This window comes from Cajanus cajan, chromosome 8, assembly GCF_000230855.2.
Source record: "Cajanus cajan strain Asha chromosome 8, NIPB_CcT2T_4, whole genome shotgun sequence".
Lineage (NCBI taxonomy): Eukaryota > Viridiplantae > Streptophyta > Magnoliopsida > Fabales > Fabaceae > Cajanus > Cajanus cajan.
Window position 1 is genome coordinate 43,616,124 of NC_138524.1, and position 16,569 is coordinate 43,632,692.

The 16,569-nt window shown below is 38.9% G+C and overlaps 1 protein-coding gene across 1 annotated transcript; it reads right to left on the reverse strand.

The window, feature by feature from the left end:
* Positions 1-426: 426 nt before the first annotated feature.
* On the reverse strand, positions 427-2,707 carry LOC109792952 (protein C-terminal S-isoprenylcysteine carboxyl O-methyltransferase). The gene is made up of 2 exons (XM_020352405.3): positions 2,548-2,707; positions 427-2,038 (listed from the first exon to the last, which is right to left on the reverse strand). Exon 2 carries the CDS (start codon positions 1,823-1,825, stop codon positions 641-643), a length of 1,185 nt encoding a protein of 394 aa, XP_020207994.1. The 5' UTR covers positions 1,826-2,038; positions 2,548-2,707; the 3' UTR covers positions 427-640.
* Positions 2,708-16,569: the final 13,862 nt, after the last annotated feature.

Here is a 16,569-nt window from a genome sequence, read left to right on the forward strand (position 1 = left end):
GTTATAAAATGAAAAGTATAATTTAAATATATTAAAAAAATATAACTTAATTTTAGTTTTATATTCTTTCATTTTATATATACACACAGGACATTACCATGTCAATAACAAAAAAATGAAAACACCAACCATATCAGAAGACCAAGTATTTTATAATAGTAAAACATGATTGATTGCTTTGTCTAAGTGCAACAGGAAAATGCATGAGGAAGGCCTTTCAATTTCATTTCAAATAAAACACCAGGCAGAAAGCAAATATTTGGTAAACAATTTAGCTTCTATAAATTAGGCAGTATAATTTAGCAGTTTAGCGCCAATTAAGGCACAGCTCAAGATAGACGATAGAATTATAGAGTCGAAGTTTGCAAAGGCTGAAGTAATCATGGACACAGTATTATGTAAGCCATCTACTAAGCTATATGAAAATAAAGCATAAATGAAAACCTAAATATTCATTCAAAAAGGAAATCACAAGTGCACAGGATGACACAGGATTTAAGGCAAGTTAAATACACTAAAGATAACAGAGTAAAGAGTAAAACAACGACATAGACTAGGATTTTGAGAATTGACATTATCTTTTGCCAAAACCTGAAAATACAATCAAATTTTGAAGACTGACTAAGCTTCTGGAGACAAGCTAATAGACAAAAGGAATAAACTTGAACTTAACTTTGCTTGCATATTCTGTGTACCTCTGGCCAAAAGTCTCAACCATCAAAGCCTCTTCCTTCTCTGCCTTCTGCTTATAATACATCAAGCATACTGCTACTACAAATAGCAGACTCAGAGGTGCTCGAAGCGCAATGCAATATGTTACAAACAAAAGCATTGTTGATGAATATATTGGATGACGGACCCAACGATAAGGTCCAAATTGTACAACAGCACTTGGCTCCACCACGTTTTCAGAATACTTAGCAAGATACAATGTGGCATTATACTGCATTAGCAGAGTTGTAATGATTAAAGCCCAGATTCCAAGATTGCTCCACCCACCTGGTATGAGGTGAAGCTCCGGCCCTTCTAATGCTGCAAGCCAATGGCCAACCATGACTCCTGTGCTGAAAAAAACCCGAGACCACATTGGCAAGTTCACATCCCATTTTGGGTCATGGGGCCTAGCAAAATAATCACCATATAACCGCTTTCGAACGCTAACATTGAAGAAAAAGAAATAATGATACACAAAGAAGAAAACAAATGGCCAGCCTTCAAGGTAGCCATTGAAATGACCAGGTGGAACAAGAGTGAGCCAGGTAAAAACTGATGTAACAATTGCCAATTGCTCAAATATGTTTGCCTCACCATGCAGATGTTTCCGAAAGCAATATAATCCATAAACTGCAAGCACTATGGCCACAAACCAAGGCCAGAACAACCAAGTCCAGCTAAAATACATCCAAAAGAAGGGACTGAAAAGCATATTCCTAGTCCATTTTGTTGCTGCAGTTATGATGCATAATATCCCAGACCACTTCACAACATCAATTGGAGTCAACTGCAGAAGAGTAGCTTTTATTGAATCAAATGATAGATTTCTGAAGAACTCTAGAACTGGATTTTGATATTCAGTGCTGGCATTACTGGAAATAGAGCATCTGGGAGAAGGTAACAAATTAGTTCTTTTTCTTGCTGGTTTCGGCGAGGAGGAAAAAGAGTCTCCATAGGAACAATTCAATTGAAAACTAATGCTCTTGGGTCTGTTAGCAAGTACATCAGCATGGAAATGTTTGTTGAAAGGTCTGAGAGACACTTTGTTGCTCACAATAGAAAAACAAAAAGGGGCGGTTCTGGAGAGAGAAAGAACCTTTGCTGCTTCCATTATTGTTTGAGGGGAAATAATAATCACTTTTCAGAGAAAATTACATAAATCTCAAAACCAAAGATACACCCATATCCTTTGACACAGTGAGTTACTCAGGAATCATAGTGAAAACAACAACAATCCATTGATGTACGCAGAACAGATGGATCCAACACAATGGCAAGATGCAATGCCAAGGAACACGTTCATATTATCTTCAATGCTGTCCTTCTGCTATTCAGCCAGTAAGCTCAACAACATTAAAATCCAACAGCATTCAATCTATAAACAAAAACATAGGTACAAAAACGTATTCACCCACAAACTAAAATAAAAACACGAAATGCAAAGTCACTAATCAGCTTCTATCTGTACCTTAAGACAACCAGCTACCAGAAAATTTAGTATTAACATGCAAAACAATTTATCATAAAAAAAATGTCGCAAACCCTCATCTTAAACCCGCCAAAAAACAAATTAAATATACCCTCCAGTCCTCCACCAATTTTCGTTATTATTGAGTCAACTCATAAAATTGAAACCCCAAAAACACACTCAAAGCCCTGGCAATAAGGTGCACGTGAAACATAAACCAGAGCACAAATTCCAGCGTGTAACCCACTTGGGAAAATAATCAAACAGGTGGTGCGCAGATATGAAAAATTACTAATGAGCTAAAAGACACCACAAAATGGAACCAGATAGCGTTAAAAATGAAAGGAAGCACAAAGGAACGATACCCAGAAAGCAAAATCTGATGTGGAATTTGGAGCCAGAATGATGAAAGATAACAGCGAATGGGTTTCAGCTATGTAATAGACGGAGACGCTTATAGTCTCCAGTTACCGCACGAATGAACCAACAAGATGACCCCTTTTTTTAAAATACACTGTTGTGTAGTAAAAAAAATACATATTCATAATCCGCACGTATTTTTTCTTAGCTTCGTTTTTTTTTCTTTTTTATATTTTTTTTGTCAAATTTTTTTAAATAAAAAATATTTTATATGTTTTAGAAATAAAATAAATTTTGGATAAAAAGTAAAAAATATATGATTAAGTAAATTTTGGAAATGAAACGTTTTTTCATATGATTTTATCATGTTTTATGAACTTTATCTTTAAGTCTTATAATTGAAATTATTTCATTTTAATTCATATATAATATATACATATTATTTTATTTTTATTTAGTTCTTATAGTTATAGCTGCATAAATTTTACCTTATTATCCTTTTTTGAAATAGATGATAGAGATTAAAGGAAAACAAAAATAGTAGCTCCTCCTATTCTAAATACTAATTAAGAAATATTATTTACATATTTAATTTTGTTAATCACATCTAAAAAAAATACTTATTTTTAATAAATTATCCTTTTTTGAAATTGTCAAGAATGAAAAGAGACATTAAAAATACAATCTCAATTAAATGAAATGATATTTTAGAGGTAACAACATTAAATAGAGTGAGATTAGTTAAAATTTCTGAATATTTGAGACCAACAAATTAAGATTTTTTTTTGGCTCATATTTAGAACTTGAGGATGTATATATCTTAAGAATTAAAATTGAATGTTTTTAACAATTAGAAATAAAAAAAGTAAAATTTATGAAATTAAATATATATATCAGAAGGGTAATTAAATCCTTTTATATTTATATATGAAAATGGTAACACTTCAATGTTATCTTTCCTAATCATTGTGCATTGGAGTTTAAAAAAATTTATTAAAATAACTGATAGACCATGGGCCAAGGGCCCAGTGACCAGAGCTATGGCTAGGAGGATACAGGAAGAGCTAGATCTTGAGAAGACTAATGGGCTTGTTAGGCCCAAGGTAATCTTCACTTGGAATGCTCTATCATGAAGAGAACGCCTTAGTTCTACTTGTTTATATTGTACAGTTCATGCATAGTTTTTGTATAGGTTATTTTTGCCTTTGTATTGTGAGGCACTTTATTTGCTTTTTCCTAGTGATTGTATATTGTTTTTAAGGTAGGTTACTTGGAGAGTTTAACTCCATTTAACCTCCCTAGTTGATACATTCATTTTGTATTTTTTTCAGTAGGGAAAAGGGGGTGACATTTAGCAATGCTTGAGGGTGTGCTTAGAAATTAGGCCTGAGTTGGGCCTAGGCAAAATTTTGCATATTGGACTCATTTTGCTCCTAATTTTTCATAGATTTGATTTAGCTAGGTCTCATCATCATATGATGAACCTAACTAAACCAAATCAAGAATTTTCAAATTAAATCATGGAGCATTTTTGGTTCAAGGCCGCCTAGCTCTATTCTTCTCCTTTGGCCGAAATTTCTAAGTAATCCTTCTTGAGTTTTGAAGCTTGTCTTGCAAGCTTCTAAACTCAAGTAAGGTAAGCTTACCTTACCATGGTTCTTAAGTGAACCATGGTCAAGGTTAGCTTCCCTTGTAAGCTTGCTAAACCGTAGGGAGTTAAGTAAACCTTACCATGGTTCCTAGTGAACCATGGTTAAGGTTAGCTTCTCCTAGAAGCTACCTTTTCTCTATATATTTGTAAATACCTCCTATGTACTCACTTTTGAACATTTGAGAAATAAAATTCTGATTTCTCTCTCAAGAGTCCCTTACCAAAACCGAAGAGAATTCTCTCTCAAGGTTTCTCACCAAAGTTTCTTCAAACTTTGCATTGGTTCCTCAAGCTTCTACAACAAGCTAGGAGTAACCGAATCACTTCCATGACTTCTACTCCATTGGAGATTGCTTCAAGGAGTTTCAGATCTCATTCTAAGGTTTCCTCAAGAGTTGCTTCGGTCCTTGCATGGAGAACTTGAAGATTCATCAATCTTCTCCAAGTAGCTCCATCATTTTTGGTATCTAGAGCCTAGTGCTCTTGAGGTTTTTGTCTCTAATTTTTTCTAATAGAATCCGTGTTGTATCTTCCTCCTATTACATGTCTTGTTGTGTTTTCTGTATGGATCTAGGTTTTCTAAATTTTTTGATGGATCCTTATGTCACATATGAAATGATTGATTCATGATTTTTGCTTGTTCCTAATTCCTTGAATCAATTCGGTTTGTGCTTTAGGTTCATGTGCTTGTGCTTTTATTTTTTCTTGAGTCTCTCTATTCCTATAAGCATGAGTCCGTGATTGGACATTGACAATACTTAGTGTATGTTTTTGTTTTTGAATCATATGTTTTGTCTAGAGTCATGTGTAGTCCTTTGAATGTCATTGAATCCTAGAGTAGCTTGTTTTAACCTAATTTTTGTTTTGTGTTCTTGAGTCCGAAATTTTTGTGTATTTTCTTATTAAATCCGAACCTTCCTATATGTGCTTTTGCTTTACATGTTTGAGTTCTTAATTTGCTATTAGTTCTAGCAAATTTCCTAGAGTTAGGTTTCTATTATGTCATATTAAAAGTTTTGTCAAATTAAATTGTTAAACACTTTCCTATTAGGTTTTCCTTGAGTCTTGTGTTGTGGCTGAAACTTTGTGCAATTTTTTTTAGCCTTAAAACAGAACCAAAACAGAGGTGTGAGTGTCTTAAATGCATGAGAAAAACAAAAGAGTGAGTGCTTAAAAATTTGACCTAAAAATAATACAAAATTGTGAAGCACTAGAAAAGAAACATGCATGTGAACACCTTTGTTTTGTATAAAATTTTTGCTGCAGTAATTTTTCGTTAAATCCGAGACCTATACCTGTTCAAAAGGAAATTAAACTCCTGTTTAATCAAAGAAAAACAAGTGAAAAATATTTTGCAAAAGAAAAAGAAAGAAAAGAGCAAAAGAAAAAGCCAAAGGAGTGTAAATTCTAGTAAATTGTGCTCTCGATTTTGGTAATTTTTGTCTAAGTATTTTGTTGATCCAGCCACATTATTTGAGTCTTATTTTGTTTTCTAATCTTAGCTTTTGATTTGTTAATCCATTCTAGTACCATTCCTAGGTTATTCTTTTGTGTGCTAGCTTTCTAAATTTGCCTTAATTTTTGCTTGTCAATTTTTGTGGAATTCTTTCTAGTCTTGTCTCATTTGTTTTCCACCAATTGGTGTAGCTATTCTAAATTGTTCTTTTTCAGCTTTACACTAATATTCTAGTCTTGAAGGTGGTTGAGTGCTTCTTAAAAGGTGTAGGAGGCCAAGGCAAAGGACATCCACTTGAAGGCTTTGGTGGTTGCTTAGGGAGTTTGTTCTCTCTTGGTGGCTAGGCTCTTGAAAACACCTAGAAGTGACCAAAGTCAAGGTTGCTTCTAAGAGAGGAGTGAAACACCTTGTGAGGCTGCAACTTGGTGGCTGAATTGGAGCAAGAAGGAAGAAAGCTAGTTGTGAAAATTTTTTGTGAAAATTAGTGACAAATTTTAGTGACGGAATTTTTGGTTTCTAAAACTTGTTTTCCTTACAAAATCCGTCTCTAAATTTGTTTCTAAATTAGTGGCTAATTTGTTTTCCTTGAAATTAAGTGCAGCCACTAATTTCATTTGAAAGTGAATTTACATTTCATTTGGAGTGTAAATTTGCATTTCATTTGAAGTAAATTTGAATTTCATTTTTTCTTGTAATTTTTTGTCTTCTAAATTTTTGTACAAGGCCTTTATTAAGGAGTGTCTTGGAGTGCCTTTGGTGTATCTCCATCTCTCCTTAAGAATTTTCATAGTAATTTCCGTGTAGTACTTGTGAGAGTGGTCCTTGAAGGTCTTTGGTGCCTTTCAAGCTCTCACTTAGGTTTAATTGCTTTCAACGCCTAGTTTATGTTTTCAAGTCATTTATGTTTTAAGCAATTTATGTTTTAAGTCATTTAAGTTTTCAAGCAATTTATGTTTTCTTGCTCTTTATGATTTCAAGCATCATATAAATTGTACACATAGGCACTTGTTTGTTATTTTTCTTTAAGAAAATATCTTTGTGAAAATTGATTTGTGCAAGACAAAAGTACAAGGGGGTTTAGAGATTTTTACTTGAAGAGGCTTGGTTATTAAGTGGCTCTTTAGTAGCTCACCTCCCTCCAAAGTTCAATTTGTACTCTTAGACCTCCAAGTGCCAAGTCTAAAGCACTCCTTAAAAATCTTATTTTCATAAAAACTATTTTTGTGTGGAAAAATCTCTTGAATTAAAATGTCTCAAAATTCCTCCAATAGTGAAAGTGATGGCTCTCCAAAAAGTCTTTCTTACATCACTAAAGAGCTCAAATCACTTAAACTATGGAAAAAGCAAGAGTCCATTCAAAGAGAGAAGGAAAGAATTGAAAGAGAAGGACAACTTGCTTATTTAGAGGAAGAATTGAGAATTTTAAGGCAAGAGGAAGAAAAATTAAAAGAAGATATGAAGAAACATAGGAAAAAGAGTAGGAGCTCACATTCCCAATACACATCCCCTAATGAAAGCATGAATCAAGGGGATCACTACCAACATACTCCTAGGAGAACTACTGATGGAGGACCATCCTTGAAGACACATGTGGGCCCCATCACTAGGTCCATGGCTAGGAGAGTTGAAGAGGAGGAGGGTGTTCACACACCAAGGGATACTCTCCTCATGATCATAGAGTATTAGTACTCTCCTAAGCCTCATTAATTAGGATTTATCTTGTTTTCCATTTTTACCCTTGTATTTAGGGGTATTTTAGTCATAGGATTTATTTTCCTTGTATTTCCCATTTTACCCTTGTATTATGGGGTGCTTTAGTTAATTAGGTTTTTAATTTTGGGCTAGGGTGTTTTAGTGAGGAGGTGACGCATTTTTGGTGAGTCTTGGACATATTTTTGGTGTTAGAAAGGCTTAGGCCCAAGTGGAGGGCAAAGGTTGCATGGACTTATCATGCACCTAGTTGTAGCCAATCTAACCCACCAAGTAGCATCTAGGGTTCATTTGGCATTGCATTTGGAGTGCATTTGCCTTGTGAATTTTGGCCATGCATTGCTCCAAATGCAACCCTAGATGCCTCCCCTCCTATAAATACCCCACACCCCACCACTTGTAAATACTTTGGATTATATAGATTTTGAGTGAGCATTCTTATGCCTCAACGTCTCATCCTAAGTCCCTAGGGTAGATTTCGGCTATCCCCCTCCTATCTCCTCCCTTGGAGAGTAGGAAACCTAGAGTGGCCTCCAACTACTTTGGAGTGAGCCAACCTTGAGCCACCATACACCACCACCCTTCTAGCTTCCGCCCAAAACACCTTGTTTACGCCTATCACCCTTTCATCCACCATAAAATTCCTTTTTGTCTACCTTGTTGAACCTAGATCAAGGGCCAAGCTTTCCCCCTTCATACTCTACGTCAACCATGGAAGGAGGAAGCCATCAAGTGGTATCAAGAGCCAAGGTTCTTCAAGGGTAACATCTAGTCTTTTCTTGTCTCCTTGAGTCTTTTTGCTTTCGGTCATTCCTTTCTTCTTGTTCTTCTTTGTGTGGCCGAATAGCTTTTGGTTCATGCTCTTGTCCTTGTGAACCTTCCTTTAACATTTTAGGATTCCATTATTAGGTGTTGCCATGTGTAGACCCCTAAAATTGCCCGGGTCGGAAATAAAGCTTGAAGACTCTCGAAGACTGAAGGAAGATCAGCCAGAAGGACTCCTGGAAGGCCCTAGGAGGGTTCTCTGTAGGTCTAGAGGTCTTAGAATAGCTCAAAATAAGAAAGTGGAGGGAATGAAGCCCAATACGGCCGTACTGAACTTAATACGGCCGTATTGAAGCTTCAATACGGCCGCAGTGAACTCAATACGGCGTATTGAAGTTTCTGAAACTTCAATACGGCCGTACTGAAATCAATACGGCCGTATTGAAGCTTCAATACAGCCGCAGTGAACTCAATACGGCCGTATTGAAATTTCTGAATTTCAATACGGCCGTATTGAACTCAATACGGCCGTATTGAAGTTCAAAAATTTCAATACGGCCGTATTGGCTCCAGGGCCCGTATTGGGCCTGTTCCCTATAAATATGACGTCAATTGGACGTCATTTGACACTTTCACACACAGTTTTAACCCTCTCCTTGAGTATTCTGGGGTTTTTGAGCAGTGTTCTGCCCTAGAAATCACTTGGAGAGTTGATCCGACGAAGTTCTTGAGCCCCGAGCCATTTTGCTTGAGGATCGAACCTAGTCGAAGGGAAATCCTCCAGATTTCCATAGTTAAAATTTTATAGGAAGGGAGCGAGCGGGCTTGTAGAGCGAGGGAACGCCAAAAAGCTTCCCAGTTTCACGAAATATATAAAAAGCACGCTTCAAAGGTTTCTTCTTCAAAATCCTTCCTTTTACTGCTTTCTGTGTGTATATTTAACTGTCATCATGTAGATAGTTAATTTATAATCGCTTATAATAAATAGGGGTAATTTAGTAATTTTATATTGTTATTTTAGAAATAATCTGTCATAGGGAACCCGAAAGGGGCGTTGTGGGGTGCTAACACCTTCCCCACACGTAACCGACTCCCTTACCCAACTCTGGTTGTAATGGCCGAAGTTGATTTATAAAATCAATTGCCTTATCCCTTTTTCCAATGTTTTGAGTAAAACATTGGTGGCGACTCCATGAACCCTTTTACTACGAAAACCACTAATCCATGGAGGGTCCCGCTTGGGATTAACATGGATTGGTGAGCCTTTTAATAAAATTGCTCGTTTGACGAGGTCTCAGTTTGAGAATAAGTCATTCTAGCAATCCACATTTTTTTAAACTAAAATAAAAGAGTCCAACCATCCTTCGCGAATGCCGAAAGCCCGTTTTGGGCCGGTGGCGACAGATGGCGACTCCGCTGGGGAAGCCTCGAGAGTCAGTCCCATTTAGTGACAGATTATTTTTAACAAATAATAGTTAAAATTACTTTATTACCCCTTGCTTGTATGATAATATGTTTTATCTATATGGCTTTTAATAACTGTTGTATTTTTAAATTTACGCAATTGTTTGAAATAAAAATTGCACACAAACCTTTGCACACAACAGTTCCCTCTATACCCGGGGGCATGAGTGATTAACCATAGGGAGTGGATGTTAGTACGGCCGGTTGTCGAATGGGTCTATAGGTGCCCGTAGACCGTTGTCGGAAAACATCACTCAAGGTGATAACCATGAACTTGAGTCCGACGGTGCGTTGGAGCTTTCCATCGACCTACGATGAGAGGAATTGGGTCCCTATAATGGGGGCACCTTGGGGGCCTTGGACTGGTGAGAACAGTTAGAACCTACCTTGAATATGCACCTTTCTGCAGGATACCCCTACCTCGTGATTCGCTCGTGACTGTTCGTGGATGAGTGAATTGTTTGTGTAAATGCTTATGTGCAATTGTTTGTGCATTAATAAATAACCTCGTGATAAGGTCTAAAGAACAATCCCCATGCATGAAAAAACCATGACATGAGGGGAAAGACCATGTGTGAAAATATAATAAAAGTGAGGAGCATGTGCATCATTACCAATAAAGATATCATGCATCCTCATAAACCATGCATTCTAGGTTCACCAATACCTCTTGACATGAGTAAAAGAGACCCATAATTATCGAGATTCTCCGTTAAGGAGAGATCATAAGTCAAGGAGGGTAGTAACACTCTGTTTTAAAAAGGCAGCGCCTTAAAAATGGAGGGTTATCAAGCTCATGTCAAGAGCGTATTCATTCCATAAATTAATTAGATTAAATATTCATTTTTAGAAAGTGGCTGGTCATCTCTCTGTCCTCACGCGCGCGCATAAAATCAAGAAAATGGAAGCGCTGGGGGAGCAAAATAAGAAGCTCACAACCGAGCTCTCTCAGCTCAACAAGAAAATGGACGCGTTGGAGGAACGAAATAAGGAGCTTACAGCCGAGCTCTCACAGCTCAAAGAGCAAATGGCGCAAATGATGGAACTCATGCGTCACCACAACATACAAGGGGCTGAGCACAGTGACCATGAGTCCCATCATGTTGGAGGAAGAGTGGAACAAGAGCTGAAAAGCGGGAAGCTAGCTAAACCTTCCCAATCATTTAAAGCTAAGAAGACCTTTGGGAAGAAGAAGGAGAGAGAAGTCAGTGCCATAACCATCCCTTCGTCTTCTTCCACTTCGAAGTCAGGAGGATCGCAATTCAAACCTGTGAAGAAGTTTGATAAACTTCCGACCACATATAGCGACATCCTGCCGAAGCTAGTGGAAGCACGTCTTCTAGCTTACGTTCCATTAAAGAAGATTGATCCACCTCATCCCAGTTGGTACAAACCACAAGACAAATGTTTATACCATTCGGGGGCATCGGGGCATTCAACGGAGAACTGCAGAGCTCTCAAATATAAGGTCCAAGACCTTATTGATGCCGGGTGGATCACTTTTGATTCGATAGCGCCCGACGTGAGCAAGAATCCTCGGCCAAAGCAGGAGTAGAGAGAAGAACAAGCCACGATAGGGCCCCTTCATATTTCTCTTTTAGGACTCATGATCAGTACCCGAGATCATGAGAACCTTTTCATGTAAATAAGGGTTTTACAGTTTTTTTTAAAATATCAATAAAGAGGCATTTTTCACATTACTCTCTTTTTTGTTCTTTTCTCTCTTTCCCCATTAACATTAATAAATTCTAAACCTAAACAGAACCAATAAAATAATTATGTCTGTAATTGTTCGCTCTGACCGGGATCCAAAAGTGAATGGGTTGAGTTGGAGAGTGATGAGGAGACCATCTCTCCGGATCTGCAAAGACTGCTAAAACGAGAAGCTCGCTTACTCCAACTCGTCAAGAGAAATTGGAGACTGTGAATTTGGGGCACGGCCGAGAGATAAAAGAGGTCAACATTAGGACCCATACCAGTGATGAAATAAGGACACATGTTTCCGCTATGATTATAATAAAATCATTCTTCATTGCTTCTTTTCTTGCTTACAATAAAATTCTAAACCACATCATTTTTAACCCTGTTTGAATAAACATGAATGAGGTTAAAATCATCTTAATAATAATAAACCTACATCATTTTCATGTGGAGGTGTGTGTGACGACTTGGAGCACCTTCCCTTGGCCTCGACAAGTGCCATCATGGATAAAAAGAAATCCTAAAAACAAAAAAAGCTCGGCAGGAAACCCAAAAAAGGGGGCTGCACAAAAATAAGAGCAAAAGACCCGCTAGGAATCCCACGAAAGGGTGACCTAGGCAAAAGTTAGGGTTACAAAAATAAACAAAAACAAAAGTCCGCTAAAACACCACAAAAGGGTGTTTTAGGCAAAAATAAGGACAATCAAAAAACAAAAGAAATCCATGATGGTACCACGAACCGAATTCAAGAAAGGTTCAAGGGAAGCTATCCAAGTTGTCGAATCACAACACGACTTTTTAACTTCATAAGTGTTTAATCAAACAAGCCTAAACACATTGGCCATCCATTCTTACAAAAACCATTTTTGAAAAAATAAATCCCCTCTAAAACACAAACTTTAGAACAAAAATATCTTTCCTTTCTCTTCTCTCTTGTCCCAAAAGATTTTAGAATAATCTAGTGGAAGCATGGAGAAATAAATCATCACTGAAAATGGATCTAATCTGAATAATAAAATGGTGGAAGAACTGTGCCAAGAATTCAAGATCCAACACCATAATTCTTCCCCATATCGGCCAAAGATGAATGGGGCAGTCGAGGCAACCAATAAGAACATCAAGAAAATAGTGCAAAGATGGTTGTCTCATTTAAAGACTGGCACGAGAGGTTACCCTTCGCTCTTCATGGTTATAGGACTTCAGTACGCACATCTACAGGAGCTACTCCATTCTCCCTCGTCTATGGGATGGAGGCAGTTCTACCCGTCGAAGTCAAGATACCTTCTCTAAGGGTAATTATGGAAGCAAAACTTTCCGAGGTAGAATGGGTTCAAAGCCGGTATGACCAATTGAACCTCATTGAAGAAAATGGCTGAACACCACATGCCGTGGTCAAGCCTATCAGAGGAAGACCAAAAAGGCTTTTGACAAGAAAGTCCACCCTCGAATCTACCATGAGGGAGAGCTGGTGATGAAGAAATTGCTACCAGCTCAAAAGGACAAAATCGGAAAGTGGGCCCCAAATCACGGAGGACCATACATGGTAAAACGAGCCTTCTCAGGAGGAGCATTGATCCTCACAGACATGGATAGAGAAGAACTTCGATACCCAGTCAACACTGACGTGGTAAAGAAGTACTATGCTTGAAGACGTTGCTTGCATAAGCCCGCTAGGATGAAAACCCAAAAAGGGCGTCCTAGGCAAAAGTTAGGGCAAAACAAAAAGCCCGCCAGTACAAGGGTACTAGGCAAAACAAAGGCAAAATCATCCCCGCTAGGATACGTCCTAGGCAAAAGTTAGGGGCAAAAGAATAAGATGTAAAAGCAAAGCAAGCAACGATCGCTTGAATCGAAAACCAAAAGGCGATTCAAGTGATTATCTTCTAGAAGCAAGCATCTTGCAGCATCTACACTCCTGGCTCAGGCCGAAGCAATTAGGGGAACGTAAAGAGCAACAATTACAGATATAATTGTTAAGCCCAATGTATATAGCCTACCCTGGCCACCCATTCTTCAGAAATTCCTTCTGTATATCTTTCTGTAAAAACACCTGTGAATATCAATAAAATATCTATTCATTTTCTCTTCTCTCTTGACCATGTGATTATGCCTCTAAATTGGTATTTCATAAAATTGTACGAAATTCCTTTAATAATCGGTCAATAAAGAAAATTGGAGGGGTTCCTGTAAAATCTGTAAATCTCCTGCATAAAAGGCTCACAAAAATATTCCCTCACGTCGATGACAGAAATTCCTCCAAGAAGAGGAGGATAGGGAGAGCCATTCATTTTCCTAAAAAGCGTTAATAAAATAATCAAACTTACATTTGTGCATCACACACGTTAGTTGCACATTCAAAGACCTTATCATGAGGCAATCGCATAAAATAAAAATAAAAAATAGAAAAATTGCTTGTGTATGGCAGCAGTCAACAAAAGCCGAAAATGAAAAAACGCAAACATGGAAAATCCACAAAATTGTACAGAATAACTGAGCCTGGAGAGGCTTACCAAAATACTCCTCATCCTCCACATCAAAGAATAATTGAGCCTGGAGAGGCTCGCCGAAACAATACTCCCTCAGAATAATTGAGCCTGGAGAGGCTCGCCGAAATAATACTCTCTCAAAATAATTGAGCCTGGAGAGGCTTGCCGAAATAATACTCTCTCAGAATAATTGAGCCTGGAGAGGCTTGCTGAAATAATACTCTTTCAGAATAATTGAGCCTGGAGAGGCTCGCCGAAAGAATACTCCCTCAGAATAATTGAGCCTGGAGAGGCTCGCCGAAATAATACTTCTACAGAATAATTGAGCCTGGAGAGGCTCGCAGAAATAATACTCCCCCAGAGAAACTTCAGCTCGCGCTCAAAACAAATCCCCAGCGAGAACTATCGAAGCAAAATCGACAAAATTCCCAATGGAAGTACGATCTCCCAAGCAGAATATCCAAGTCAAAGGACTAAAACTTCCTCAGTGAATATAGCTCTCCAACTCAAGTGTTGAGTGAGGCTAAGCCTGCAGAGGCTTCCTAAATAATACTCTGGGATACATAAGATCCCTCATTCCCCAGTCGCCTACTCAAGAGGCGTTCCTACAAAAAGAAAAAATCAAAAATATCAATAAATATTCCCCAAGCGGAATCCGGCACTCAGCCGAACACTGAACTTCAAATCCCCAGTCGCCTACTCAAGAGGCACTCCTTCAAAAAGGAAAACCCAAAAAAAGAAATCAATAACAATTCCCCAAGCGGAATTTGGCTTTTTCAGCCAATCATCAAACATCAAGATAATTCGCCTACTCAGAGGCACTTCCTTCAAAAAGCAAAAATCGAAAAGATCAATAATCATTCCCCAAGCGGAATCCGGCTCTCAGCCTATCATTGAACATCAAGATGATCTGCCTAACAGAAGAGGCCAATCACAACCAATGACAAAATCCCCTGGCGGATAACAGCCTACACAGAGGCAACAAAATCCAAAAATTAAAAAGAGTTACCCGAATAAGGATAACCGGGATACTCCACCAACGTCCAAAGGACGTCAGCCAATCATAAGGCACTGCTCATCTCAGAAAGAGCATCTTCGTGTCTACACCCCAAGGAAACAGAAATTCCTCAATGGGCGCCAACTACTCAATGGAAAGTTGGGACACAAGAACCTATGAGTAACTGCACATCCCCTAGACGGATCCCTGCGTTATCCAGCCCTCAGTGGCACAAAAATCAAAAACAATCGTCGAAGCAGCATCGTGGACTGTGGAGACAAAATCAACATCCAGAATCCCCAGCGGATAATAGCCTATACAGAGGCAGCAAAAATCAGAAAATCAAAAAGAGATACCCGAATAAGGATAAACCGGGATACTCCACCAACGTCAAAGGACGTCAGCCAAACATAAGGCATCGCTCAATTCAAGAAGAGCATCTGTGTCTACACCCCAAGGAAACAGAAATTCCTCAATGGGTACCAACAATGCAATGCAAGTTGGGGCACAGGAACCTATGAATGACTGCACATCCCCTAGACGGATCCCTGCGTTATCCAGCCCTCAGCGGCACAAAATCAGAAAAACCGTCGAAGCAGCATCGTGGACTGTGGAGACAAAATCATCTCAAATCCCTGGAGAGGGTAAACTCACATTGCCAATGTCGTCAAGAACACGGAGGCAGACCCTGGAGAGGGCAAACTCACCCTGGAGAGGGCAAGACTCACGCACAAGTCTGGAGAGGCGACGACTAATACTCACCCCGGAGAGGGCAAACTCACCCTGGAGAGGGCAAACTCACCCTGGAGAGGGCAAACTCACCCTGGAGAGGGCAAGACTCACGCACAAGTCTGGAGAGGCGACGACAAACTCACCCTGGAGAGGGCAAACTCACCCTGGAGAGGGCAAGACTCACGCTACCAAAGTGACTAGAAGCGCGGAGGTATGCACCAACCTAGAGAGGCTACTCAACAATTTTCCCACCTGAAGACACTACAAGTCGGAAGGATGGCACATTACCCGGACAATTGGGTCAACTCCTTTACTTGTCAATCGGTACACCAAAAGACCGTTTGACTAAGTAAAGGGGGGGCAGCTGTAGACCCCTAAAATTGCCCGGGTCGGAAATAAAGCTTGAAGACTCTCGAAGACTGAAGGAAGATCAGCCAGAAGGACTCCTGGAAGGCCCTAGGAGGGTTCTCTGTAGGTCTAGAGGTCTTAGAATAGCTCAAAATAAGAAAGTGGAGGGAATGAAGCCCAATACGGCCGTACTGAACTTAATACGGCCGTATTGAAGCTTCAATACGGCCGCAGTGAACTCAATACGGCGTATTGAAGTTTCTGAAACTTCAATACGGCCGTACTGAAATCAATACGGCCGTATTGAAGCTTCAATACAGCCGCAGTGAACTCAATACGGCCGTATTGAAATTTCTGAATTTCAATACGGCCGTATTGAACTCAATACGGCCGTATTGAAGTTCAAAAATTTCAATACGGCCGTATTGGCTCCAGGGCCCGTATTGGGCCTGTTCCCTATAAATATGACGTCAATTGGACGTCATTTGACACTTTCACACACAGTTTTAACCCTCTCCTTGAGTATTCTGGGGTTTTTGAGCAGTGTTCTGCCCTAGAAATCACTTGGAGAGTTGATCCGACGAAGTTCTTGAGCCCCGAGCCATTTTGCTTGAGGATCGAACCTAGTCGAAGGGAAATCCTCCAGATTTCCATAGTTAAAATTTTATAGGAAGGGAGCGAGCGGGCTTGTAGAGCGAGGGAACGCCAAAAAGCTTC